At 44.2% G+C, this 26,227-nt stretch overlaps 1 protein-coding gene across 7 annotated transcripts in view; it reads right to left on the reverse strand.

The window, feature by feature from the left end:
- Positions 1–51: 51 nt before the first annotated feature.
- Positions 52–26,227, reverse strand: part of LOC106561549 (suppressor of tumorigenicity 7 protein homolog) — a 70,896-nt gene continuing 44,720 nt past the window's right edge. For 6 of the 7 annotated variants that reach the window (XM_014125636.3, XM_014125638.3, XM_045688440.2 and 3 more), the window contains 13 exons: positions 25,248–25,407; positions 24,098–24,152; positions 23,073–23,188; positions 21,452–21,527; positions 19,816–19,970; positions 18,935–19,032; positions 18,162–18,276; positions 17,688–17,760; positions 17,221–17,323; positions 4,545–4,695; positions 4,257–4,349; positions 2,705–2,847; positions 52–426 (listed from right to left, as the gene is read on the reverse strand). In XM_014125636.3, the coding sequence (XP_013981111.1) occupies positions 331–426; positions 2,705–2,847; positions 4,257–4,349; positions 4,545–4,695; positions 17,221–17,323; positions 17,688–17,760; positions 18,162–18,276; positions 18,935–19,032; positions 19,816–19,970; positions 21,452–21,527; positions 23,073–23,188; positions 24,098–24,152; positions 25,248–25,407 (1,434 nt within the window). In that variant the 3' untranslated portion in view covers positions 52–330. The remainder of the gene's footprint in view (positions 427–2,704; positions 2,848–4,256; positions 4,350–4,544; positions 4,696–17,220; positions 17,324–17,687; positions 17,761–18,161; positions 18,277–18,934; positions 19,033–19,815; positions 19,971–21,451; positions 21,528–23,072; positions 23,189–24,097; positions 24,153–25,247; positions 25,408–26,227) is intronic. The other variant, XM_014125634.3, reaches the window with a different exon arrangement.

Consider the following 26,227-nt stretch of genomic DNA (forward strand, 5'->3'; position numbering starts at 1 on the left):
ATATTTATTACAGTTGTGATATGCTTGACAATCAAAATGGTGTAGTAGAAGTTGCAGCAATACACAAAGTCCTTTATTTTATTTTACTATTTTTTTTTCTCACTTTTTTAATGATGGCAATTGATCACCTTTTTTTGTACAACAAAAAAACGTTTTTTTTTTTTTTACATGACATTTGAAAACAAAATTGAACATATCAAATAAAGTCAAAACCGATTCAGAATGTTTCCCTTTTCTCTTCTCTTCCATCCTCTCTGTCCGTCTAATCCATGATCTTGGCACAAAGGGTGTGTCAGTCAGTCTGGTTCAGTCTAGTCCAGTCGGAGCCAGTCAGATGCGTGTGAGCTGGTGCCACAGACTGGATGGCAGGATGCTCTCCACTTTCTCCATGATGAAGTTCAGAGGAGCAAACAGGGTGCTAAGAAACTACATACAGAGACATGTTAGAACACATGCCAATTCCTAGTGGAACCATTGCAACCAGACTTATCCTGAACATGTCAAGGTACTGTATGTAGACAGGTGCACCATAACATTCCAGTTGAGAATGTACCCATCTTTACTGAAGCTCTGCACATTTCAAGGTAGCTACTGTGGGTTGTCGTTGGCCTCAAATGATAGCTAGAGGACCATGATAGGAGCACCATAGCATGCCAGTTTAGGGACTGTGCTCAATGGGGCAGAACCAGAACTTGTCTACCAGGTATGTTGACTACTGACTGTGCTCTAAGCCCTAAGAGTGGTAGTGGACTCTCTGTCAGCTCCCCATTCATCTCTCCTTCATCCTTCTCCCCTCTGATGTTATTTTGCTCCCTCTCTTTCTGTTCACACCACCCTCGCTCTCATCCCTCTCTCTCCTCTCTGATGTGTTTTGGCAACATGCAGTGTGGGGGATAGGGGCTCCCTCAGAGGGATTGAGGGTGGAGGAGGTTTGGCTTTGTCTGATGGCAGATAAAAGGCTGTCAGGGAGAGGTGGAACAAGCACCTTGTTTACATGCTAAGAGGGAGAGAGGCCCTGTTCCAATGCTTTGAAGATGCACCTTTACTTCCTTCCGTCTTTCCTTGGGAGAACCCACTGATCTGACATGATTCGATAGGTAAAAGCCAAGTCATGTTTTCATCCATTCAATCATATTAGATCAGTGCTTACTTTAAGGAAGGGAGGAACAGTGCCTCTACCCTTGCATGTAAACCAGATGCTGATTAGTTTGTCTTTGAAGTACTGGAAGTGGATCAGAGTGTGTCTGACCATTCTGTCTCTCATTACATATACCAGAATGTTTCTATTGGCAAGAACATACTCACCTTCACCGTTAAGGCGAGGATGCAGGTTCCACCAACTAAATACAACCTAGCACTCTGCAAACCATGATCTGTTTTGTATCTCACATGATGTAATAGAGTCTGTTGCAGATATTCTTAATGGTTTCCATTCATATAAGGACCAGTACATATGTAACCTTTATTTAACTAGGCAAGTCAGTTAAGAACAAATTCTTATTTTCAATAACGGCCTAGGAACACTGGGTTAACTGCCTTGTTCAGGGGCAGAACGACAGATTTTTATCTTGTCAGCTCAGGGATTCGATCTAGCAACCTTTCGGTTACTGGCCAAACGCTCTAACCACTAGGCTACCTGCCGCCTCACATATCTAGACATGACCGCCTCGTTGACCATATAGCTAGTGAGATGAAACAGGCAGTACCGCCATCAGTGCATATTCAAACATTCTCATCAGAGGAGGCTGATGTTGAGTTTTCTTGTATACCAAATATGTCAGATATTGTTGTTGTGGAGGGAGGCCAGAAGGGGGTGCTAATTTGGAAGTAGGTTGCTTTGACACCTACATGAAGCATACCTTCGCTGCTAAGCCCCTTGTCACGCCTAAACAGCCTTGGTTATGAGTGGAAACAGGCTGACAGGACGTGGCCTTCAGATTGCAGGGCTACATAGGACAAAGGCAAAGCAGCTAGCGAGGTACTGCGCCGTTGTAGCGGTCATGGGCAGCCTAGCTTCATGGTGAAGGTGCTTTCTATGACCAGATATCCGTGACCTTTGATATGTTTGAATCATTCTCGACTGTAATGTGATTTGTGGATTCAAATAAAGTATGTAAAGTTTGTGTGTGTCATCAGCACCCAACTAAACCAGTGCAGGGTCAGAACAGAGCAGAGCAAGCCCCTGCAGAGGAGATGGTAGCTGCTGATAAGAGTCACACCAGGAGCAGAGAGATGAGCTCACACACATTCCAGGGGAGTGGCACCACAGACAGCACAGGCCTGCTGAGGAAGAACATCACGGCGAGGAGAATGCCCTCCACTGGTAGATAGGAGAGGGCCTGTGTAGGTTCTAGGGGTTGGATTCAACAGTTTGAAGCTGCTTCCTTTACGTATTTCCTTCCCTGCATCACCACTGATCTACAAGAACTTGCATTGATATAGGACCTTGCATCAACTTGTATGGAGCTTTCCTAGTCTCCTGTCATCCAGACTTCAGATAAAAGCAAATCTATGGTTGTTATAGTCAAAACAAAAATGGCCCAATGACAACCTCTGTACAGGACATTTCAGAAGAATGAAACAAACTGAATGGCCACCTTATGAAGAATCTGAATGCAAATAACCTTATTGGAGATGGGGACTTGGCTTACAAAGGGAACTGGTATGTGTGCGAGTGTGAAAGCGACCGGTGCAGGAGACTCACCGCTTTAGCGAAGACTCCCATGAGCTCGGGGAACTGGTGTGTTAGCAGAGCCAGCATGGCGGTGAAGGAGCAGAGACCAGCCGTGAAAAGGATGAAGAACGGCAGCTCCTTCTTAGGATACACCGACACCTCATGAAACACTGCTTCCCCATGAGATAGAGAGCATTAACACACTTACATACTTTATTCACACACACAGTATTATCTCATACCCCTGAACATTGACTCGGTACTGGTACCCTTGTGTCCAGTGCATTCGGAAAGTATTCAGACCCCCTTGACTTTTTCCACATTTTGTTACGTTACAGCCGTATTCTATAATAGATTCAATCTTTTTTTCCTTCTCATCAATCTACACACAATACCGCATAATGACAAAGCGAAAACAGGTTTAGACATTTTTGCAAAAGTATCAATAATTAAAAAAACAAAACAGAAATACCTTATTTACATAAGTATTCAGACCCTTTGCTATGAGACTCTAAATTGAGCTCAGGTGCATCCTGTTTCCATTGATCATCCTTGAGATGTTTCTACAACTTGATTGGAGTCCACCTGTGGTAAATTAAATTGATTGGACATGATTTGGAAAGGCACACACCTGTTTATATAAGGTCCCACAGTTGACAGTGCATGTCAGAGCAAAACCAAGCCATCAGGTTGAAGGAATTGTCCGTAGAGCTCTGAGACAGGATTGTGTCGAGGCACAGATCTGGGGAAGGTTACCAAAAAATGTCTGCAGCATTGAAGGCCCCCGAGAACACAGTGGCCTCCATGCTTCAGAGAGCTCAGGACCTCAGACTGGGGTGAAGGTTTACCTTCCAACAGGACAACGACCCCAAGCCCACAGCCAAGACAACACAGGAGTGGCTTCGGGACAAATCTCTGAATGTCCTTGACTGGCCCAGCCAGAGCCCAGACTTGAAGCCGATCTAACATCTCTGGAGAGACCTGAAAATAGCTGTGCAGCAACACTCCCCATCCAACCTGACAGAGCTTGAGAGGATCTGCAGAGAAGAATGGGAGAAACTCCCCAAATACAGGTGTGCCAAGCTTGTAGCGTCATACCCAACAAAACTCAAGGCTGTAATCAATGCCAAAGGTGCTTCAACAAAGTACTGAGTAAAGGGTCTGAATACTTATGTAAATGTGAGGTTTTTTTAATTTTAATAACTTTACAAACATTTCTAAAAACCAGTTTTTTCTTTGTCATTATGGGGTATTATGTGTAGATTAATGAGGAAAAAAAAATATATATTTTAGCATAATGCTGTAATGTAACAAAACGTGGAAAAAGTGAAGGGTCTGAATACTTTCCGATGCATTGTTGCCAAGTGATCATTAATCATTTGTGTATTAATTCCTTGTGTTATTAATTCCTATTAAATTTGTTTCTCTCTGCATTGTTGGGAAGGTAAGCATTTCACTGATAGTCTACACCTGATTTTTACAAAGCATGTAACAAATAATATTTGATTTGTACACAGACACCTGAGAGAAATACAGAGAGTCAACACACTGCACACACAGATGAATCCAGAGCGTCTCTTACTTGGTAGCAGCTCTCTGTCTGCGGTCTCTGTGCAGATGGGGTATGGGTAGAAGAGGTGTCCTTTCTCCAGAGGGTAGGGGATCATTCTAAAAGCTGGGGACGAAAGAGGACACAGCAGTCAGAATAGGTTCAGTCAGGTACAAAGGTTTCATGTTCAGCTCAGAATTGTAGTGTACCATTAGAAAAAACTGAAAATGTGTGCATGTGTGTGTTACAGAGTAAAGGCAATGTGTAACACAATGCAGTTATGGCGTATGAGGTAAAGCGGATGATGTGTGTGTTACTCACTGCCCTCCCAGGTACAGTGGAGCAGGTTAAGGGCCCCCTCCACCCTCTTCCAGTGCTGCAGGTGAAAGAAGGCGTAGGCTATGGCCTCACTGTCCCCTCGCTTCAGAATGTGCTCTGGGGGCAGTATTAAACTTTTCATTTCTAACAGGTACTGTGGAAGAGAAGGAGAGAGTCGTCAGTAAGGACAATATAAAATGTACAACAGAAACATACTTTTTAATGCAACGTTATACCAGTTATTTTACAACCAGGAGAACGTCGATCAGCATTCAAGTAGCACCATTATAAGCGTTGTAGTAGTAGTAGTAGTAGTAGTAGTAGTAGTAGTTAGTGGTGCTGCAGTAGTAGTAGTAGATAGTGGTGCTGCAGTAGTAGTAGTGGTTAGTGGTGCTGCAGTAGTAGTTGTTAGTGGTGCTGCAGTAGTAGTTGTTAGTGGTGCTGCAGTAGTAGTAGTTAGTGGTGCTTCTGTAGTAGTAGTAGTAGTAGTTAGTGGTGCTGCAGTAGTAATAGTGGTTAGTGGTGCTGCAATAGTAATAGTGGTTAGTGGTGCTGCAGTAGTAGTAGTAGTAGTAATAGTGGTTAGTGGTGCTGCAGTAGTAGTAGTAGTAGTAGTAGTAGTAGTAGTAGTGGTGCTGCAGTAGTAATAGTGGTTGGTGGTGCTGCAGTAGTAGTGGTGCAGTAGTAGTAGTAGTAGTTAGTGGTGCTGCAGTAGTAGTAGTGGTGCTGCAGTAGTAGTAGTAGTAGTAGTATAGTAGTAGTAGTTAGTGGTGCTGCAGAAGTAGTTAGTGGTTAGTGGTGCTGCAGTAGTATTAGTAGTAGTAGTAGTAGTAGTAGTAGTAGTAGTTAGTGGTGCTGCAGTAGTAGTTAGTGGTACTGCAGTAGTAGTAGTAGTAGTAGTAGTAGTAGTAGTGCTGTAGTGGTTAGTGGTGCTGCTGCAGTAGTAGTAGTAGTAGTAGTGGTTAGTGGTGCTGCACTAGTAGTAGTAGTAGTTAGTGGTGCTGTAGTAGAAGTAGTAGTGGTTAGTGGTGCTGCAGTAGTAATAGTAGTGGTTAGTGGTGCTGCAGTAGTAATAGTAGTGGTTAGTGGTGCTGCAGTAGTAATGGTAGTGGTTAGTGGTGCTGCAGTAGTAATAGTAGTGGTTAGTGGTGCTGCAGTAGTAATAGTAGTGGTTAGTGGTGCTGCAGTAGTAGTACTAGTAGTAATAGTTAGTGGTGCTGCAGTAGTAATAGTAGTGGTTAGTGGTACTGCAGTAATAAGAGTAGTAGTAGTAGTTAGTGGTGCTGCAGTAGTAGTAGTAGTAGTAGTAGTTAGTGGTGCTGCAGTAGTAATAGTAGTGGTTAGTGGTGCTGCAGTAGTAGTAGTAGTAGTAGTAGTAGTAGTAGTAGTAGTTAGTGGTGCTGCAGTAGTAGTAGTAGTAGTAGTAGTAGTGGTGGTTAGTGGTGCTGCAGTAGTAGTAGTAGTAGTAGTAGTAGTAGTAGTGGTTAGTGGTGCTGTAGTAGTAGTAGTAGTGGTTAGTGGTGCTGTAGTAGTAGTAGTAGTAGTAGTAGTAGTGCTGCAGTAGTAATAGTAGTGGTTAGTGGTGCTGCAGTAGTAATAGTAGCAGTAGTAGTAGTGGTGGTTAGTGGTGCTGCAGTAGTAGTAGTAGTAGTCGTAGTAGTAGTATTGGTGCTGCAGTAGTATTAGTGGTGCTTCAGTAGTGATACAGTAGTAGTAGTAGTAGTAGTAGTAGTAGTAGTAGTAGTGGTTCTGCAGGGGTTAGAAGGATTACTTAATCCTATCCCAGGTATTCCTTAAAGAGGTGGGGTTTCAGGTGTCTCCGGGAAGGTGGTGATTAAAAGTAGTAGTAGTAGTAGTAGTAGTAGTAGTAGTAGTAGTAGTTAGTGGTACTGCAGTAGTAAGAGTAGTAGTAGTAGTTAGTGGTGCTGTAGTAGTAGTAGTAGTAGTAGTAGTAGTAGTAGTTAGTGGTGCTGCAGTAGTAGTTAGTGGTACTGAAGTAGTAGTTAGTGGTGCTGCAGTAGTAGTAGTAGTAGTAGTTAGTGGTGCTGCAGTAGTAATAGTAGTGGTTAGTGGTGCTGCAGTAGTAATAGTAGTAGTAGTAGTTAGTGGTGCTGCAGAGAGTAGTAGTAGTAGTAGTAGTAGTAGTAGTAGTGGTTAGTGGTGCTGCAGTAGTAGTAGTAGTAATAGTAGTGGTTAGTGGTGCTGTAGTAGTAGTAGTAGTAGTAGTAGTAGTAGTAGTAGTGCTGCAGTAGTAATAGTAGTGGTTAGTGGTGCTGCAGTAGTAATAGTAGTGATTAGTGGTGCTGCAGTAGTAGTACTCGTAGTAATAGTTAGTGGTGCTGCAGAAGTAGTAGCGTCAGTAGTAGTAGTAGTAGGAGTAGTAGTGGTTAGTGGTGCTGCAGGGGTTAGAAGGATTACTTAATCCTATCCCAGGTATTCCTTAAAGAGGTGGGGTTTCAGGTGTCTCCGGGAAGGTGGTGATTAAAAGTAGTAGTAGTAGTAGTAGTAGTTAGTGGTGCAGCAGCAGTAGTAGTAGTAGTAGTAGTAGTAGTGGTGCTGCAGTAGTATTAGTGGTTAGTGGTGCTGCAGTAGTGCTACAGTAGTAGTGGTTAGTGGTGCTGCAGTAGTAGTAGTAGTAGTAGTAGTGCTGCAGTAGTATTAGTGGTTAGTGGTGCTGCAGTAGTGCTACAGTAGTAGTGGTTAGTGGTGCTACAATAGTAGTAGTAGTAGTAATAGTAGTGGTAGTAGTAGTGGTTAGTGGTGCTGCAGTAGTGCTACAGTAGTAGTGGTTAGTGGTGCTATAATAATAATAATAATAATAATAATAGTAGTAGTAGTTAGTGGTGCTGCAGTAGTGCTACAGTAGTAGTGGTTAGTGGTGCTACAATAGTAGTAGTAGTAATAGTAGTGGTAGTAGTAGTGGTTAGTGGTGCTGCAGTAGTGCTACAGTAGTAGTGGTTAGTGGTGCTATAATAATAATAATAATAATAATAATAATAATAATAATAATAATAATAATAATAGTAGTAGTAGTAGTAGTAGTTAGTGGTGCTGCAGTAGTGCTACAGTAGTAGTGGTTAGTGGTGCTGCAGTAGTAGTAGTAGTAGTAGTAGTAGTAGTAGTAGTAGTAGTAGTGCTGCAGTAGTATTAGTGGTTAGTGGTGCTGCAGTAGTGCTACAGTAGTAGTGCTTAGTGGTGCTACAGTAGTAGTAGTAGTAGTAGTAGTAGTAGTAGTAGTAGTAGTAGTAGTAGTAGTAGTAGTAGTTAGTGGTGCTACAGTAGTGCTACAGTAGTAGTGGTTAGTGGTGCTATAATAATAATAATAATAATAATAATAATAATAATAATAATAGTAGTAGTAGTAGTGGTGCTGCAGTAGTAGTAGTAGTATTAGTAGTGGTTAGTGGTGCTGCAGTAATGTTACAGTAGTAGTAGTAGTAGTAGTGGTTAGTGGTGCTGCAGTAGTGCTACAGTAGTAGTAGTAGTAGTAGTAGTAGTAGTGCTGCAGAAGTATTAGTGGTTAGTGGTGCTGCAGTAGTGCTACAGTAGTAGTGCTTAGTGGTGCTACGAGTAGTAGTAGTAGTAGTAGTAGTAGTAGTAGTAGTTAGTGGTGCTACAGTAGTGCTACAGTAGTAGTGGTTAGTGGTGCTACAATAGTAGTAGTGGTAGTAGTAGTGGTTAGTGGTGCTGCAGTAGTAGTAGTTAGTGGTGCTACAGTATTAGTAGTTAGTGGTGCTACAGTAGTAGTAGTAGTAGTAGTAGTAGTAGTAGTAGTAGTAGTAGTAGTAGTAGTAGTAGTAGTTAGTGGTGCTGCAGTAATGTTACAGTAGTATTAGTAGTAGTAGTAATAGTAGTGGTTAGTGGTGCTGCAGTAGTGCTACAGTAATAGTAGTAGTGGTAGTAGTAGTAGTAGTAGTAGTAGTAGTGCTGCAGTAGTAGTAGTAGTAGTAATTCTGCAGTAGTATTAGTGGTTAGTGGTGCTGCAGTAGTGCTACAGTAGTAGTGGTTAGTGGTGCTACAATAGTAGTAGTGGTAGTGGTTAGTGGTGCTGCAGTAGTAGTAGTAGTAGTAGTAGTAGTAGTAGTAGTGGTAGTGGTGCTGCAGTAGTAGTAGTAGTAGTAGTGGTAGTAGTAGTGGTGCTGCAGTAATGTTACAGTAGTAGTGGTTAGTGGTGCTGCAGTAGTGCTACAGTAGTAGTGGTTAGTGGTGCTACAATAGTAGTAGTGGTAGTGGTTAGTGGTGCTGCAGTAGTAGTAGTAGTACTAGTAGTAGTAGTAGTAGTAGTAGTAGTAGTGGTAGTGGTGCTGCAGTAGTAGTAGTAGTAGTAGTAGTGGTAGTAGTAGTGGTGCTGCAGTAATGTTACAGTAGTAGTGGTTAGTGGTGCTGCAGTAGTGCTACAGTAGTAGTGGTTAGTGGTGCTACAATAGTAGTAGTAGTAGTAGTAGTAGTAGTAGTAGTAGTAGTAGTAGTAGTAGTAGTAGTAGTAAGTGGTGCTACAGTGGTAGTAGTAGTAGTAGTAGTAGTAGTAGTAGTTAGTGGTGCTGCAGTAGTGCTACAGTAGTAGTGGTTAGTGGTGCTGTAGTAGTAGTCAAAGTGGTGGTTAGTGGTGCTGCAGTAGTAGTAGTAGTAGTAGTAGTAGTAGTAGTAGTAGTAGTAGTAGTAGTAGTAGTGGTTAGTGGTGCTGCAGTAGTGCTACAGTAGTAGTAGTAGTAGTAGTAGTAGTAGTAGTAGTAGTAGTGGTTAGTGGTGCTGCAGTAGTAGAAGTAGCTAGTGGTTCTGTAGTCAGTGGTGTAAAGTACTTAAGTAGTACTTTCAAGTATTTTTACTTAAGTAATTTTGGGGGGAATCTGTACTTAAATATTTATATTTTTGACAACTTTTACTTCACTACATTCCGAAAGAAAATGATGTACTTTTTACTCCATACATTTTCCCTGACACCCGGAAGTACTCGTTACATTATTAATGCTTAGCAGGACAGGAAAATGGTCTAATTCACACATTTATCAAGATAAAATCTCTGGTCATCCTACTGCCTCTGATCTGGCGGACTCACTAAACACATGCTCCATTTCTAAATGACATCTGAGAGTTGGAGTGTGCCCCTGGCTATCCGCATTTACATTTTATGGTTCCGTCTGGTTTGCTTAATATACGGAATTATAAGTGACTTATACTTTTACTTTTGATACTTAAGTATATTTAAAACCAAAGGCTTTTAGACTTTTACTCAAGTAGGATTTTACTGGGTGACTAACTTTTACTTGAGAAATGTTCTATTAAGGTATCTTTACTTTTACTCATTGGGTACTTTTTCCACCACTGGCTGCAGTAGTAGTTGTTAGTGGTTCTACAGTAGTAGTAGTAGTAGTAGTAGTAGTAGCAGTGCTGCAGTAGTACCAGCAGTGCTACAGTAGTATTTGTAGTAGAGGTCGACCGATTATGATTTTTCAACGCCGATACCGATAATTGGAGGACCAAAAAAAGCCGATACCGATTAAAATCGCCCGATATATATATATTTTTAAAAAATCGTCGTGAGGGAGCATGTTCCACCATTGGGGTGCCAGAGCACATTGCCCTACCCTATGCTTTGACCTCTTTCTCCCCAGATGAAATCTTGCGACTTGTGACGGCCGGCCGCCCAACAACCTGCCCGCTTGACCCTATCCTCTCCTCTCTCCTCCAGACCATTTCCGGAGACCTTGTCCCTTACCTCACCTCGCTCACCAACTCATCCTTGACCGCTGGCTACGTCCCTTCCATCTTCAAGAGAGCGAGAGTTGCACCCCTTCTCAAAAAACCTACACTCGATCCCTCCGATGTCAACAACTACAGACCAGTATCCCTTCTTTCTTTTCTCTCCAAAACTCTTGAACGTGCCGTCCTTGGCCAGCTCTCTTGCTATCTCTCTCAGAATGACCTTCTTGATCCAAGTCAGTCAGGTTTCAAGACTGGTCATTCAACTGAGACTGCTCTTCTCTGTGTCAAGGAGGCTCTTCGCACTGCTAAAGCTAACGCTCTCATCCTTCTAGACCTATCTGCTGCCTTTGATACTGTGAACCATCAGATCCTCCTCTCCACCCTCTCCGAGTTGGGCATCTCCGGCGCGGCTCACTCTTGGATTGCGTCCTACCTGACAGATTGCTCCTACCAGGTGGCGTGGCGAGAATCTGTCTCCGCACCACGTGCTCTCACCACTGGTGTCCCCCAGGGCTCAGTTCTAGGCCCTCTCCTATTCTCGCTATACACCAAGTCACTTGGCTCGGTCATATCCTCACATGGTCTGTCCTATCATTGCTATGCAGACGACACACAATTAATCTTCTCCTTTCCCCCTTCTGATAACCAGGTGGCGAATCGCATCTCTGCATGTCTGGCAGACATATCAGTGTGGATGACGGATCACCACCTCAAGCTGAACCTCAGCAAGACGGAGCTGCTCTTCCTCCCGGGGAAGGACTGCCCGTTCCATGATCTCGCCATCACGGTTGACAACTCCATTGTGTCCTCCTCCCAGAGTGCTAAGAGCCTTGGCGTGACCCTGGACAACACCCTGTCGTTCTCCGCTAACACCAAGGCGGTGACCCGATCCTGTAGGTTCATGCTCTACAACATTCGCAGAGTACGACCCTGCCTCACACAGGAAGCGGCGCAGGTCCTAATCCAGGCACTTGTCATCTCCCGTCTGGATTACTGCAACTCGCTGTTGGCGGGGCTCCCTGCATGTGCCATCAAACCCCTACAACTCATCCAGAACGCCACAGCCTGTCTGGTGTTCAACCTTCCCAAGTTCTCTCACGTCACCCTGCTCCTCCGCACACTCCACTGGCTTCCAGTTGAAGCTTGCATCTGCTACAAGACCATGGTGCTTGCCTACGGAGCTGTGAGGGGAACGGCACCTCCGTACCTTCAGGCTCTGATCAGTCCCAACACCCAAAGAAGGGCACTGCGTTCATCCACCTCTGGCCTGCTCGCCTCCCTACCTCTGCGGAAGCACAGTTCCCGCTCAGCCCAGTCAAAACTGTTCGCTGCTCTGGCAATCACCACCTTCCGTAGACACCTGAAACCCCACCTCTTTAAGGAATACCTGGGATAGCATAAAGTAATCCTTCTAACCCCCCCCCCCAAAAAAAAAAATATATATGTAGTATTGTAAAGTGGTTGTTCCACTGGATATCATAAAGGTGAATGCACCAATTTGTAAGTCGCTCTGGATAAGAGCGTCTGCTAAATGACGTAAATGTAAATGTAAGAAGTTTTAGGTTGTAGTTATTATAGGAATTATAGGACTATTTATCTCTATACCATTTGTATTTCATATACATTTGACTATTGGATGTTCTTATAGGCACTATAGTATTGCCAGCTTAATCTCGGGAGTTGATAGGCTTGAAGTCATAAACAGCGCAATGCTTGAAGCACAGCGAAGAGCTGCTGGCAAACGCAGGAAAGTGCTGTTTGAATGAATGCTTACGAGCCTGCTGCTGCCAACCACCACTCAGTCAGACTGCTCTATCAAATCATAGACTTAATTATAATATAATAACACACAGAAATACGAGCCTTAGGTCATTAATATGGTAAAATCCGGAAACTATAATTTTGAAAACAAAACGTTTATTCTTTCAGTGAAATACGGAACCGTTCCGTATTTTATTGAATGGGCAGCAACGCTAAGTCTAAATATTGCTGTTACATTGCACAACCTTCAATGTTATGGTCATAATTATGTAAAATTCTGGCAAATTAATTACGGTCTTTGTTAGGAAGAAATGGTCTTCACACAGTTCGCAACGAGCCAGGCGTCCCAAACTGCTGCATATACCCTGACTCTGCTTGCACAGAACGCAAGAGAAGTGACAGAATTTCCCTAATTAAAATAAATTAATTAGGCAGGCAATCTTAACTAAATATGCAGGTTTACATTTTTTTACTTGTGTATTGATTTTAAGAAAGGAATTGATGTTTATGGTTAGGTACACATTGGTGCAACGACAGTGCTTTTTTCGCGAATGCGCTTGTTAAACCATCACCCGTTTGGCTAAGTAGGCTGTGACTCGATGATAAATTAACAGGCAACACATTGATTATATGCAACGCAGGACAAGCTAGATAAACTAGTAATATCATCAACCATGTGTAGTTGACTAGTGATTATGTTAAGATAGTTTTTTATAATATAAGTTTAACGCTATCTAGCAACTTACCTTGGCTCCTTGCTGCACTCGCATAACAGGTGGTCAGCCTGCCACGCAGTCTCCTCGTGGAGTGCAATGTAATCGGCCATAATCGGCGTCCAAAAATGCAGATAACTGATTATGAAAATTTGAAATCGGCCTAATTAAATCGGTCGACCTCTAATTTGTAGTAGTAGTAACAGTAGGAGTGCAACAGTAGTAGTAGTTAGTGGTTTTCCTGGGAGACTCACTTTTACTTGAGTCATTTTCTATTAAGGCATCTTTACTTTTACTGAAGTATGACAATTGGGTACTTTTTCCACCACTGGCTGTAGTAGTAGTTGTTAGTGGTGCTACAGTAGTAGTACGAGTAAACTCAGCAAAAAAATAAATGTCTCTTTTTCAGGACCCTGTCTTTCAAAGATAAAAATACAAAAAAATTAAAAACACTAAAGGGTTTAAATACAGTTTCCCATGCTTGTTCAATGAGCCATAAAAAATGTATGAACATGCACCTGTGGAACGGTCATTAAGACACTAACAGCTTACAGACAGTAGGCAATTAAGGTCACAGTTATGAAAACTTAGGACACTAAAGAGGCCTTTCTACTGACTCAGAACAACACCAAAAGAAAGATGCCCAAAATCCCTGCTCATCTGCGTGAACATGTCTTAGGCATGCTGCAAGGAGGCATGAGGACGGCAGATGTGACCAGGGCAATAAATTGCAATGTCTGTACTGTGAGATGTCTAAGACAGCGCTACAGGGAGACAGGATGGACAGATGATCGTCCTCACAGTGGCAGACCACCACAACACCCGCACAGGATCGGTACATCACACCTGCGGGACAGGTACAGGATGGCAACAACAACTGCCCGAGTTACACCAGGAACGCACAATCCCTCCATCAGTGCTCAGACTGTCTGCAATAGGCTGAGAGAGGCTGGACTGAGGGCTTGTAGGCCTGTTGTAAGGCAAGTCCTCACCAGACAACAACGACAGGACTGGCAAAAAGTGCTCTTCACTGACGAGTTGCGGTTTTGTCTCACCAGGGGTGATAGTCGGATTCGCGTTTATCGTCGAAGGAATGAGCGTTACACCGAGGCCTGTACTCTGGAGCGGGATCGATTTGCCGGTGGAGGGTCCGTCATGGTCTGGGGCGTTGTGTCACAGCATCATCGGACTGAGCTTGTTGTCATTGCAGGCAATCTCAACGCTGTGCGTTACAGGGAAGACATCCTCCTCCCTCATGTGGTACCCTTCCTGCAGGCTCATCCTGACATGACCCTCCAGCATGACAATGCCACCAGCCATACTGCCCGTTCTGTGCGTGATTCCCTGCAAGACGGGAATGTCAGTGTTCTGCCATGGCCAGCGAAGAGCCCAGATCTCAATCCCATTGAGCACGTCTGGGACCTGTTGGATTGGAGGGTGAGGGCTAGGGCTAGGGCCATTCCCCCCAGAAATGTCCGGGAACATGCAGGTGCCTTGGTGGAGGTGTGGGGTAACAACTCACAGCAAGAACTGGCAAATCTGGTGCAGTCCATGAGGAGGAGATGCACTACAGTACTTAATGCAGCTGGTGGCCACACCAGATACTGACTGTTACTTTTGATTTAGACCCCCCCCACCCCCCCCCTTTTGTTCAGGGACACATTATTCCATTTCTGTTAGTCACATGTCTGTGGAACTTGTTCAGTTTATGTCTCAGTTGTTGAATCTTGTTATGTTCATACAAATATTTACACGTTAAGTTTGATGAAAATAAACACAGTTGACAGTGAGAGGACGTTTCTTTTTTTGCTGAGTTTACATGGTCTGCGGTTGTGAGGCTGGTTGGACGCTCTGCCAAATTCTCTAAAAAGCCGTATCGGCTTATGGTAGAGACATTAACATTCAATTGTCTGGTAACAGCTCTGGTGGACATTCCTGCAGTCATCATGCCAATTGCACACTCCCTCAAAATTTGAGACATCTGTGGCATTGTGTCGTACGACAAAACTGTACATTTTAGAATGGCCTTTTATTGTGCCCAGCACAAGGTGCTGTTTAATCAGCTTCTTGATATGCTGCCACACCTGTCAGGTGGGTGGTTTATCTTATATCTGAGTTTAGTAAGTGGTAGTAGTGGTAGTAATAGTAAGTTGTGCTACAATAGTAGTAGTAGTAGTGCTACAGTAGTAGTAGTAGTAGTAGTAGTGCTACAGTAGTAGTAGTTGTAGTAATAATTAGTGGTGCTACAGTAGTATTGGTAGTGCTACAGTAGTAGTAGCACTACAGTAGTAGTATTTGTAGTAGTTGTAGTAATAGTAGGAGTGCTACAGTAGTAGTATTAGTTAGTGGTTTTACAGTAGATGTAGCAGTGGTGCTACAGTAGTAGTAGTAGTAGTAGTAGCTACAGTAATAGTAGTACTTTGTAGTTTGTGGTGCTACAGTAATAGTGGTGCTATGGAAGTAGTAGTAGTTATGGGTTCTGTAGTAGTGGTAGTAACGGGTTCTACTATAGTAGTAGTTGTAACGGGTTCTACTATAGTAGTAGTAGTAGTACTCGTAGTAGTAGTAGTAACAGGTTCTACAGTAGTAGTCGTTGTCGTAGTAGTGCTACAGTAGTAGTAGTAGTAGTAGTAGTAGCAGTAGTAGTAACGGGTTCTACCGTAGGAGTCACTGTCATAGTAGTGCTACAGTAGTAGTAGTAGTAGTAGTAGCAGTAGTAGTAACGGGTTCTACCGTAGGAGTCACTGTCGTAGTAGTGCTACAGTAGTAGTAGTAACGGGTTCTACCGTAGGAGTCGCTGTCGTAGTAGTGCTACAGTAGTAGTAGTAGTAAAGGGTTCTACAGTAGGAGTCGTCGTCGTGGTGCTACAGTAGTAGTACAGTTGAAGTCGGAAGTTTACATACACTTGGAGTCATTAAAACTCGTTTTTCAACCACTCCACAAATTTCTTGTTAACAAACTATAGTTCTGGCAATTCGGTTAGGACATCTACTTTGTGCATGACAAGTCATTTTTCCAACAATTGTTTACAGACAGATTATTTCTCTTATAATTCACTGTATCACAATTCCAGTGGGTCAGAAGTTTACATACACTAAGTTGACTGTGCCTTTAAACAACTGAAATTGCAACCAATCACGACCAGTTGTGATACAGCCAACCTAAATAAGAAATACATTTGATTGATAGAATTCTCCCCCTACCCTCCTTCTAGGCAAGTCTATTGTCCAGCTACCTGCTAATAGCCATAATGGTGCTGTACAACGTGACTGTGTGTGTTTGAAGGAGTATTTTCCAGTAAGCAACAAGTTGTTTACATTCATTAGACAACTTTGTTCCAATATTTCTGTAATTCAGTGATATTTATTCCCATAGTAATTCGTTATGGATCCATAACTAAATAAACAAACATCGGCATTTTGAAAGAGTATTTTTATCATTATTTTATTAACAAAAGCATAAAGATGCCATTATTAGTTACATTGTTTTAGTTTGAACGTGCAGACTGGCACTAAGAACAGCGAGAACATTTCCCTAGTCAGCGCCAGTATTAGTGCAATGCCCCTTAAAGTGTTGCTCTGTGCTACCCAGTGTGGCAGGGTGGGGGTTCACCCCCCTCCCTCCTCTTCCCCATGGGCTAGGTCGCTCTTCTGTGCACGGCTCTGCGGCCCATCCCGTGCCCCCTGCCCTCGTGCCTTAAACCTTGCACACTTTCAGTGGATTCAGCTGGAGAACTGCAAGGCAATCCCATTGTGCGCCACTCAGGAGCCATGAACAATATGACCAATATATATTGTCCTGCTAATAACAGGGTTAATAATATATCTGTGAGAATATCTAACGGGCTTTTATATCATTCTACATTAATAATAATCGCTTTGTTTAAAAATATCTATATTTTGGAGATGATTGCGTTTTCAAATAACGTAAAATGAGCAAGAAAAAATCCATTCTTGAACATGGTGTGAGACATTGCTACTAATTTGTAAATAAAGCCAATTTGTTTTTTAAAATGATTTATTTCTGTTTTTAGAGGGAGAGAAACCTCATGGGTCTCCCAGTCGAGGCCACGGGCATTGAACCAGCATCTGTAGTGGTGTCTTAGACCGTTGCACCACTCAGGCGCTGTACAACATGACCGCTCAGGAGTGGCCTACACTATTACAGTAAGAGCTAAATAATCCTAACAAAATAAAATAATAACAACCTTAGTGTAACAACAGTTTTAGTAAGTAATACTGAAGTCCTGCACAATTATCAGTTTCTATTTAGGTTTATGTCGCCCATTCATTGTCAGAGACACAGTAGGACCCAAAAGTATAATCAGTGCTCTAACTCCCCCTTGTGGTGGTCTGGAGAAATGAAGTGGTGACGCAGGGTACCGTACTAAACCACACATTACCTCTAAGTCCCGCAGCATAATCACAAAACTTTTAGTGGAGCAACCACTGTAGTAATGCTACTAGCAGTGTTCAGTATGTAGCTCCATTGTTGTGTCTTACTTTGGGGACGTGTGGGTTGAACTCCACAGCTCTGTGTATGGCTTCTACAGCATTCATCTCTGCTGTACTCAACCCTCGCCTCGACGCTGCCTCTGGAGAGAACCTGCATGGGGAACACAGGACACCAGTGTGTGTGTGTAAGAATGTGGGTCATTGAGTGTATGTGAAAGTGTAGTGTGTGTGTGTGTGTGTGTGTGTGTGTGTGTGTGTGTGTGTGTGTGTGTGTGTGTGTGTGTGTGTACCTGCAGTCATAGGGGCTACTATGCTAAGATAAATGGAATCCTCTCAGTCTTATACACAGAACTAGATGTCCTCTAGGTGTTTTAAAATGCCCTAACCCATTTCAAAACGGAATCACTCAATATCATTCTCTCTGTCACACAAATAGCCCCAGGCTAACTTTTAAATACTACTTCAGGTATGTGAATCACTTGGTGCCATTGTAACAGTAGTAAAAGGATACTCACTTGTCCGATACCGCCCTGGCTTTGAGCAAGGCTGCTGTGTAGCATATTGTTGCTGATTTGGGTAAACTAATATCTGTGGAGAGACAAAGCACATATCAACAGTGTTCTTTTTCCTCCACTAAACTAGAAGACATTTACACTAGACAGGGAAGGAATAGGGCCCCTAAGGGTTTTTACTGAAGGTATTGGAGGGTTTACAGGATTTCACTAGAATACAGTCTCACTTTACTTTAAGTCATATGGTAATGGTTGAATGTAGACTTCTATTATCTAATGATTTGTATTTTATGACTTTTGTTATGTAATGTCTGTCATTCAAACTTCCCCTATGGCTGGTTATGTCTCATCTCCAGAAATAAAATCACAGTGACATTGTTAGTACTTCCTAGGTGTCTCTTGAATGTCTGGTCATAGACCAATGAGCAACAGTTAACGTTTAACTCTTTTTCACTCTTAGAGGTGTGTGTGTCTTACCGTCGTACTTGGCTAGTACGGCCTGTACGTCTGCGTAGTTCTGCAGCTCTAGCAGCGACTCCAGCAGGTTCTCATGGATATTGAACATACTGAGGAGAGGGAACTCCTTCATTAACTGGAAAACATACAACTGTTGTTACATGTAATACCAGACAGGCAGTGAAACAACAGTCAGACTTTAGTAACCCCGCCCAGTCCCACACAGCCTCAAACCTAGTCTGGTGCCAGACCTATTCTCTCTGTCTTGTAAAATTGTCATGGCAATAAGAGACGACGCGACAGCAGCAGATCTGGGACCAGACTACCTCCAACCATTTCCCCAGACCTCTATGTTCTGAGGCTGCAGAACGTACTGTACATTTCCAGTGGAGTCATTTAGCAGACACTCTTAACCAGAGCGACATATGGGAGAAATGAAGGTGCCTTGCTCAAGGGCACAGACAGATTTTTTACAAAGTCGGCTCGGGGATTCAAACCAGCGACCTTTCGGTTACTGGCCCAATGCTCTTAACTGCTAGGCTACCTGCCGCCACTGTTGTTTCGTTACATGTTTTTGTTACATTTATCATACAAATGTATAGTGATTGAAAACATTGGCATGTAAAAATGGGGCAAATCCTAACTTTTACTAAAGTCACATTTTCACACAGTCCCCCCCTAGTTCCCCCTGACATCAATGCTGATCTAACAGACAAGTCAACTTCAGTGGGAACTACAGTAGGATTGGGGATTGGTCCGTAACCTCCTGGCGGCTTGGTGTATACTGTACTTACGTCTCTCAACATTTTGACAGCTTCTCTGGTTCGGCCCAGCTTTCTAGAGCACATAGCAAGTCTCCTCTTAATGTAAACCAGAACATTGGTGTCCCTTCCTGAGAGAAACACCGCAGCAAAGTTATTTCAGCTGGTATAACACACATGGACACACACAATAATAGATTTATTAGCGTATATGTAAGTGTTTGAGAGTGTGTGTCTGTGTTTCCAACCAGGTGCATGCGTAATCTTTCAACTGTGTGTGTAGGTTCAACTGTGTGTATGTTTGACTGTCTGTGTGTGTGTGTGTGTGTGTGTGTGTGTGTGTGTGTGTGTGTGTGTAGGTTTGACTGTCTGTGTGTGTGTGTGTGTGTGTGTGTGTGTGTGTGTGTGTGTGTGTGTGTGTGTGTGTGTGTGTGTGTGTGTGTGTGTGTAGGTTCAACTGTGTGTAAGTTTGACTCTGTGTGTGTGTGTGTGTGTGTGTGTGTGTGTGTGTGTGTGTGTGTGTGTGTGTGTGTGTGTGTGTGTGTGTGTGTGTGTGTGTGTTAAATTGTATGTTTGGCTGTGTGTGTAGGTTAACCTGTGTGTACGTTTGACTGTGTGTGTGTGTGTGTGTGTGTGTGTGTGTGTTCAACTGTATGTTTGGCTGTGTGTGTAGGTTAACCTGTGTGTACGTTTGACTGTGTGTGTGTGTGTGTGTGTGTGTGTGTGTGTGTGTGTGTGTGTGTGTGTGTGTGTGTGTGTGTGTGTGTGTATGTGTGTGTGTGTGTGTGTAGGTTCAACTGTATGTTTGGCTGTGTGTGTAGGTTCAACTGTGTGTGTAGGTTCAACTGTGTGTATGTTTGACTGGATGTTTGGCTGTGTGTGTGTTTGACTGTGTTTGTTTGTACTCTACTCACTGTGCTGTGCCTCGTACTGTGCCCCATGGTGTTGAAGCTGTTGGCTGCGTCTGTAGCAGCCCTCTCCTGCCTTCAGGGCCTGTTTGAAGAGCTTCTCTGCCTCCACGATGGTGGTGGCCTCCTCCTCTGCCAGCAGGATGGACGCTGTTGCACAGCTGACAGGACAAGACAGAGAGAAGATAAGTTGGAAAAGAGTGAAAATTATTTTTGGGGAAGACGACACAGGAGAGGAAGACAACATACAGTATATATACAAAAGTATGTGGACACCCCTTCAAATGAGTGGATTCGGATGTATAAAATAGAGCACACAGCCATGCAATCTCCATATGTTGTTGGACAGGATGCCACCTTTCCAACAAGTCAGTTCGTCAAGTCAGCTGCTCCGGTAAACTGTAAGTGCTGTTATTGTGAAGTGGAAACGTCTAGGAGCAACAACGGCTCAGTTGTAAAGTGGTAAGCTTGTTGAATGCCAAGTTCTTTTTTTTTTTAACATTTACATTTTTTTTTACCTTTATTTAACTAGGCATGTCCGTTAAGAACAAATTCTTATTTACAATTACGGCCTAGAACTGCCTTGTTCAGGGGCAGAACGACAGATTTTTAACTTGTCAGCTCGGGGATTCCATCTAGCAACCTTTCAGTTACTGGCCCAACACGCTAAGCACTAGGCTACCTGCCGCCCCAAAGTGATGGCTGGAGTGGTGTAAAGCTTGCCGCCATTGGACTCTGGAGCAGTGGAAACGTGTTCTCTGGAGTGATGAATCACGCTTCACCCTCTGGCAGTCCGAAGGACGAATCTGGGTTTGGCGGATGCCAGGAGCCTGCCCAACTGCCAACTTTAAAGTTTGGTGGAGGAATAATGGTCTGGAGCTGTTTTTCATGGTTCGGGCCCCTTAGTTCCAGTGAAGGGAAATCTTAACGCTACAGTATACAATGACATTCTAGTGCAGTCTCTGCTTCCAACTGTGTGGCAACAGTTTGGGGAAGGGCCATTTCCTGTTTCAGCATGACAATACCCCCGTGCACAAACTGAGGCCCATGCAGAAATGGTTTGTCGAGATCGGTGTGGAACAACTTGACTGGCCTGCACAGAGCCCTGACCTCAACCCCATCGAATCCCTTTGGGATGAATTGGAACGCCGTCTGCGAGTCAGGCCTAATCGCCAAACATCAGTGCCCGACCTCACTAATGCCCTTGTGGCTGAATGAAAGCAAGTCCCCGCAGCAATGTTCCAACATCTAGTGGAAAGCCTTCTGAGAAGAGTGGAGGCTGTTATGGCAGCAAAAGGGGGACCAACTCCATACTAACGCCCGTGATTTTGGAATGAGATGTTTGACAAGCATGTGTCCACATACTTTTGGTCATGTAGTGTAGCTGGAGGAAGACACATGGGAAGACCACACACTAAGCACAAAGGAGAATTGTCATGCTGTTGACCCCTAAAAACAAGTATCCTGAAAGACGATGTGAAAATGTTGTGTGTATCTCACACTTTATAGTCAGGCTGTATATACACAACAGTATACAGGTGGAGTTGATACAACCTCAACTGAGGAAGAGTTGAAGAGACCTCATTGAAGAGTCCAACCATGTTACACAGCATCTCTGTAGGTGAAAGAGGTAACTACTTACTCCTCTAGCTCCAGGGATTGGTGTGCAGCAGAGATTCGTGCCTGTGGGTTTCTCTCTCTCCACGCTTTCTGCATTACTAAAAACACACACACATTAGTAAGTGTTATTGACGTCAGAGAGGTATGATACTACCTGTGAACATGAATCACACCTCCCTGGAGATGGGGTGAGTGACAGGGTGTGCTGTGTCTCTCTCTGGGTGCTGGGTGTGTGTGTGTCTCTGGGTGCTGTGTGTGTGTGTGTGTGTGTCTCTGGGTGATGTGTGTGTGATGCGAGTGTCTCTGGGTGATGTGTGTGTCTCTGGGTGATGTGTGTGTGTGTGTGTGTGTGTGTGTGTGTGTGTGTGTGTGTGTGTGTGTGTCTGTCTCTGGGTGATGTGTGTGTCTCTGGGTGATGTGTGTGTGTGTGTGTGTGTGTGTGTGTGTGTGTGTGTGTGTGTGTGTGTGTGTGTCTCTAGGTGCTGTGTGTGTATGTGTGAGTGTCTCTGGGTGATGTGTGTGATGCGAGTGTCTCTGGGTGATGTGTGTGATGCGAGTGTGTCTGGGTGATGTGTGTGATGCGAGTGTGTCTGGGTGATGCGAGTGTGTCTGGGTGATGCGAGTGTGTCTGGGTGATGCGAGTGTGTCTGGGTGATGCGAGTGTGGCGAGTGTGTCTGGGTGATGCGAGTGTGTCTGGGTGATGCGAGTGTGTCTGGGTGATGCGAGTGTGTCTGGGTGATTCGAGTGTGTCTGGGTGATGCGAGTGTGTCTGGGTGATGCGAGTGTGTCTGGGTGATGCGAGTGTCTGGGTGATGCGTGTGTCTGGGTGATGCGTGTGTCTGGGTGATGCGAGTGTCTGGGTGATGCGAGTGTCTCTGGGTGATGTCTGGGTGATGCGAGTGTGTCTGGGTGATGTGTGTGTCTGGGTGATGCGTGTCTGGGTGATGCGTGTGTCTGGGTGATGCGTGTGTCTGGGTGATGCGTGTGTCTGGGTGATGCGTGTGTGTCTGGGTGATGCGAGTGTGTCTGGGTGATGTGTGTGTCTGGGTGATGTGTGTGTCTGGGTGATGTGTGTGTCTGGGTGATGTGTGTGTCTGGGTGATGTGTGTGTCTGGGTGATGCGAGTGTGTCTTGGTGATGCGAGTGTGTCTTGGTGATGCGAGTGTGTCTGGGTGATGCGAGTGTCTCTGGGTGATGCGAGTGTCTCTGGGTGATGCGTGATGCGAGTGTCTCTGGGTGATGCGAGTGTCTCTGGGTGATGCATGATGCGAGTGTCTCTGGGTGATGCGAGTGTCTCTGGGTGATGTGTCTGGGTGATGCGAGTGTGTCTGGGTGATGCGAGTGTGTCTGGGTGATGCGTGTGTGTCTGGGTGATGCGTGTGTGTCTGGGTGATGCGTGTGTGTCTGGGTGATGTGTGTGTGTCTGGGTGATGTGTGTGTCTGGGTGATGTGTGTGTCTGGGTGATGTGTGTGTGTCTGGGTGATGTGTGTGATGCGAGTGTCTCTGGGTGATGTGTGTGTCTGGGTGATGCGAGTGTCTCTGGGTGATGTGTGTGTGTCTGGGTGATGCGAGTGTCTCTGGGTGATGTGTGTGTGTCTGGGTGATGCGAGTGTGTCTGGGTGATGTGTGCGTGTTCCTTACTGGCGTCAGCTGGCCGGAGGTGGTCCGAGTCACATGTGAAAAAGGTCTGGTGGTCTTGTGCCGAAAGATTCATATCGTAATATGTGAGTGGCTCTCGGCCCGTCACCCACGTATACCTGGTAGACACACACACACGGTTCAAATAATGTTCATGGTTCTACTAAAAGTCTGGGGGGAGTGAGAGATCTAGAGAGAGAGAGAGATCTAGAAAGAGAGAGATCTAGAGAGAGAGAGAGAGAGAGAGAGAGATCTAGAGAGAAAGAGAGATCTAGAAAGAGAGAGATCTAGAAAGAGAGAGAGAGATCTAGAGAGAGAGAGATCTAGAGAGAGAGAGAGAGAGATCTAGAAAGAGAGAGAGATCTAGAAAGAGAGAGAGATCTAGAGAGATCTAGAAAGAGAGAGATCTAGAGAGAGAGAGATCTAGAGACAGATCTAGACAGAGAGAGATCTAGAGAGAGAGAGATCTAGAGACAGATCTAGAGAGAGAGAGATCTAGAGAGAGAGAGATCTAGAGAGAGATCTAGAGAGAGAGAGATCTAGAGAGAGATCTAGAGAGAGATCTAGAGAGAGAGAGATCTAGAGAGAGATCTAGAGAGAGATCTAGAGAGAGAGAGATCTAGAGAGAGATCTAGAGAGAGAGAGATCTAGAGACAGATCTAGAGACAGATCTAGAGACAGATCTAGAGACAGATCTAGAGACAGATCTAGAGAGAGAGATCAAGAATGAAAGTGGAGAGAGAGAAACGTAATAGAGAAAAGGCATCACTGATCTAATAACATGGGCTCCTGGTGAGGCAGAGATTCTCTCAGCCTGTTGACACCATATCAGACCCAGCCATTACTACCAACTCTCTCGAGGTGAGAGAGCAAGAGTGGACATAGCAGGGCAGAGAAACAGAGAGAGGGAAGGAGGGAAGAACAGGACAGAGTATGGAAAAGCGTGAAGAACACGGAGGAGATGTGGAGAGAAACAGGGGTACTTTAAGGGAGAGTGACGGAGGAGAGGAAGGGATCATGTGACTCACCGGTTATATTCCGCCCCTCGAAATAAATTCAGTGGATTTCGCCATACTTTACATTCTGAGGGTACAAGAGGAGAAAGACATTGTTCGGGATGGTTTGTAGGCGTATTCGACAAAGTAGACTCCTAAATGTACTCCTGAGCAAGTTAGGGATCAAGTGTACATCATGAAATTCCTACACTAAATTACACTACAGTAAGGCAACTTCATAAGCTTCAGGTTAGTACTACCAGACTGCATACCAAATCCACAGGTCTTCATCACTAGCCAGTCCATCTTAAAATCCCCCTCCTTTCCCCAGACACAGGGATTACACCAGCAAATAATTCTAAAGCAATTTCACCAATCATGCCGTGTTGATTCAACACAGCTCAGATAATCCCATTTCACTCAACGAAAACAAAAACACACTGATTTCTCACTGGTGTTGGAGCGAACAATAAAGCACTCAATGGTACTAAATGCTCTATTTGTCTGTAGTAGGCCTAAATGCTCTATTTGTCTGTAGTAGGCCTAAATGCTCTATTTGTCTGTAGTAGGCCTAAATGCTCTATTTGTCTGTAGTAGGCCTAAATGCTCTATTTGTCTGTAGTAGGCCTAAATGCTCTATTTGTCTGTAGTAGGCCTAATGCTCTAATGTGTAGGCAGATTCTCTATCTGTTAATGAGCTGGGCTGTGTCTTTTCTTCTACCAACAAGGCAACAATAAACATGTCGGCCCCCATAAATGATGCAGCGCCACCACTTGGGATATCAGATATGACTAACAAATCTAAGTTAATTACTGTAGTTTCCACCTCGGGCCAATCAGTGTCATTACGTAAATGCCAGATCTCTATGGCAAGACGCATCATTCACCCAAGTTCCCTCAAAATCGTCCCAGTGCTGTCTGAGATATCGCGTGGGACTAACGTACGAACGGAGACAGATCCACAGTCCCCTCCCCATTTCATCTTGGGGGACAACAATATACTCAATCTGGCTTTAGTAAACCAGAGTCTCAGGTTCTTCACTGAGGAGCTGGGTCACTAACAGTGAACACTCTGGTGAACGCTCACTGAAGGCTTTACCTCGTTTGTAAATGCTCTATACCTAGTACATGCTCTATATATGTAGTGAATGCTCTACCCATATAGTAAATCTCTGAGTCTTACCAGACACACTCTGTCGGTTGGAGTCTGCGTCTCCATTACTGGTGTTGGAGTTGGTTGGGGAGCTGTTGTCCACGCCGCCCAGCAGAGGGCGCAGGTGGCTCACTGACACCTGCTCGATGAAGGAAGTACCGTACTTCCTGAAGTACCACCACTCAAATATCTGACAGGAGACCGACACGAGGCAGTTGATTCAGGGAGGATTCAGTAGGGTCAGAGAGAAACAATATGTGACTGTATAATTGGTATGACTGATCTATTCCAAATCGGTCTTTAGGGCCGAGTCGATTTAGTTGAATGTCCTTTGGGTAGGTTTGATAGGACTGTCTTCGACTTAGAGGGTCTTTGATTTTTGGTAACAAGCCACTTTAAGTGTAACACAGGCTAGCACAGGGTTTCTCATTTCTGAAGAGCCCTAATGCTCTTAAAATATGAAATTAAAACCATCTGCACAAAGATGTGCACACTTTCTAACATGGTTCTTTTAGCATTGCCTAATCAAGACAGGGCCCAATACACAACTCTATTTCAACACACACACACACACACACACACACACCTTGACTGTTTGTATCTGGAAAGTCATCCACAACTGGTATTGCCTTGTCTACATTACTTATAGTCCTGTTGATACAGTAATGCTCTATTACCTAACCATCTTAGTCTCAACTGACTGTAATTAATATAACAAGAATCCAACTGTATTTTAACACATCACAGTCCAGGCACATATAATCTCATCTCCACTGTATTTATTCATAGGACACAATGAAGGCTTAAGAGCCCTATGAGACTCATCGTCGTTACCAGGCAACTGAACAAACTGGCCAACCCACAGAGAGGAATGAGGTTCGCTAGTTAAAGCTACCGTAGTTCTTATGTTTTAGTTTTCATTTTCTTTGGAAGAAAGATCATTCTAGCACAGTTCACTCTCACCGTACAACAGACTCACTCGGCTCAACTTGGTGGTGCTGTGTGGCTCA

The sequence above is a fragment of the Salmo salar genome, chromosome 10 (assembly GCF_965601325.2).
Source record: "Salmo salar chromosome 10, fSalSal1, whole genome shotgun sequence".
Taxonomy (NCBI): domain Eukaryota; kingdom Metazoa; phylum Chordata; class Actinopteri; order Salmoniformes; family Salmonidae; genus Salmo; species Salmo salar.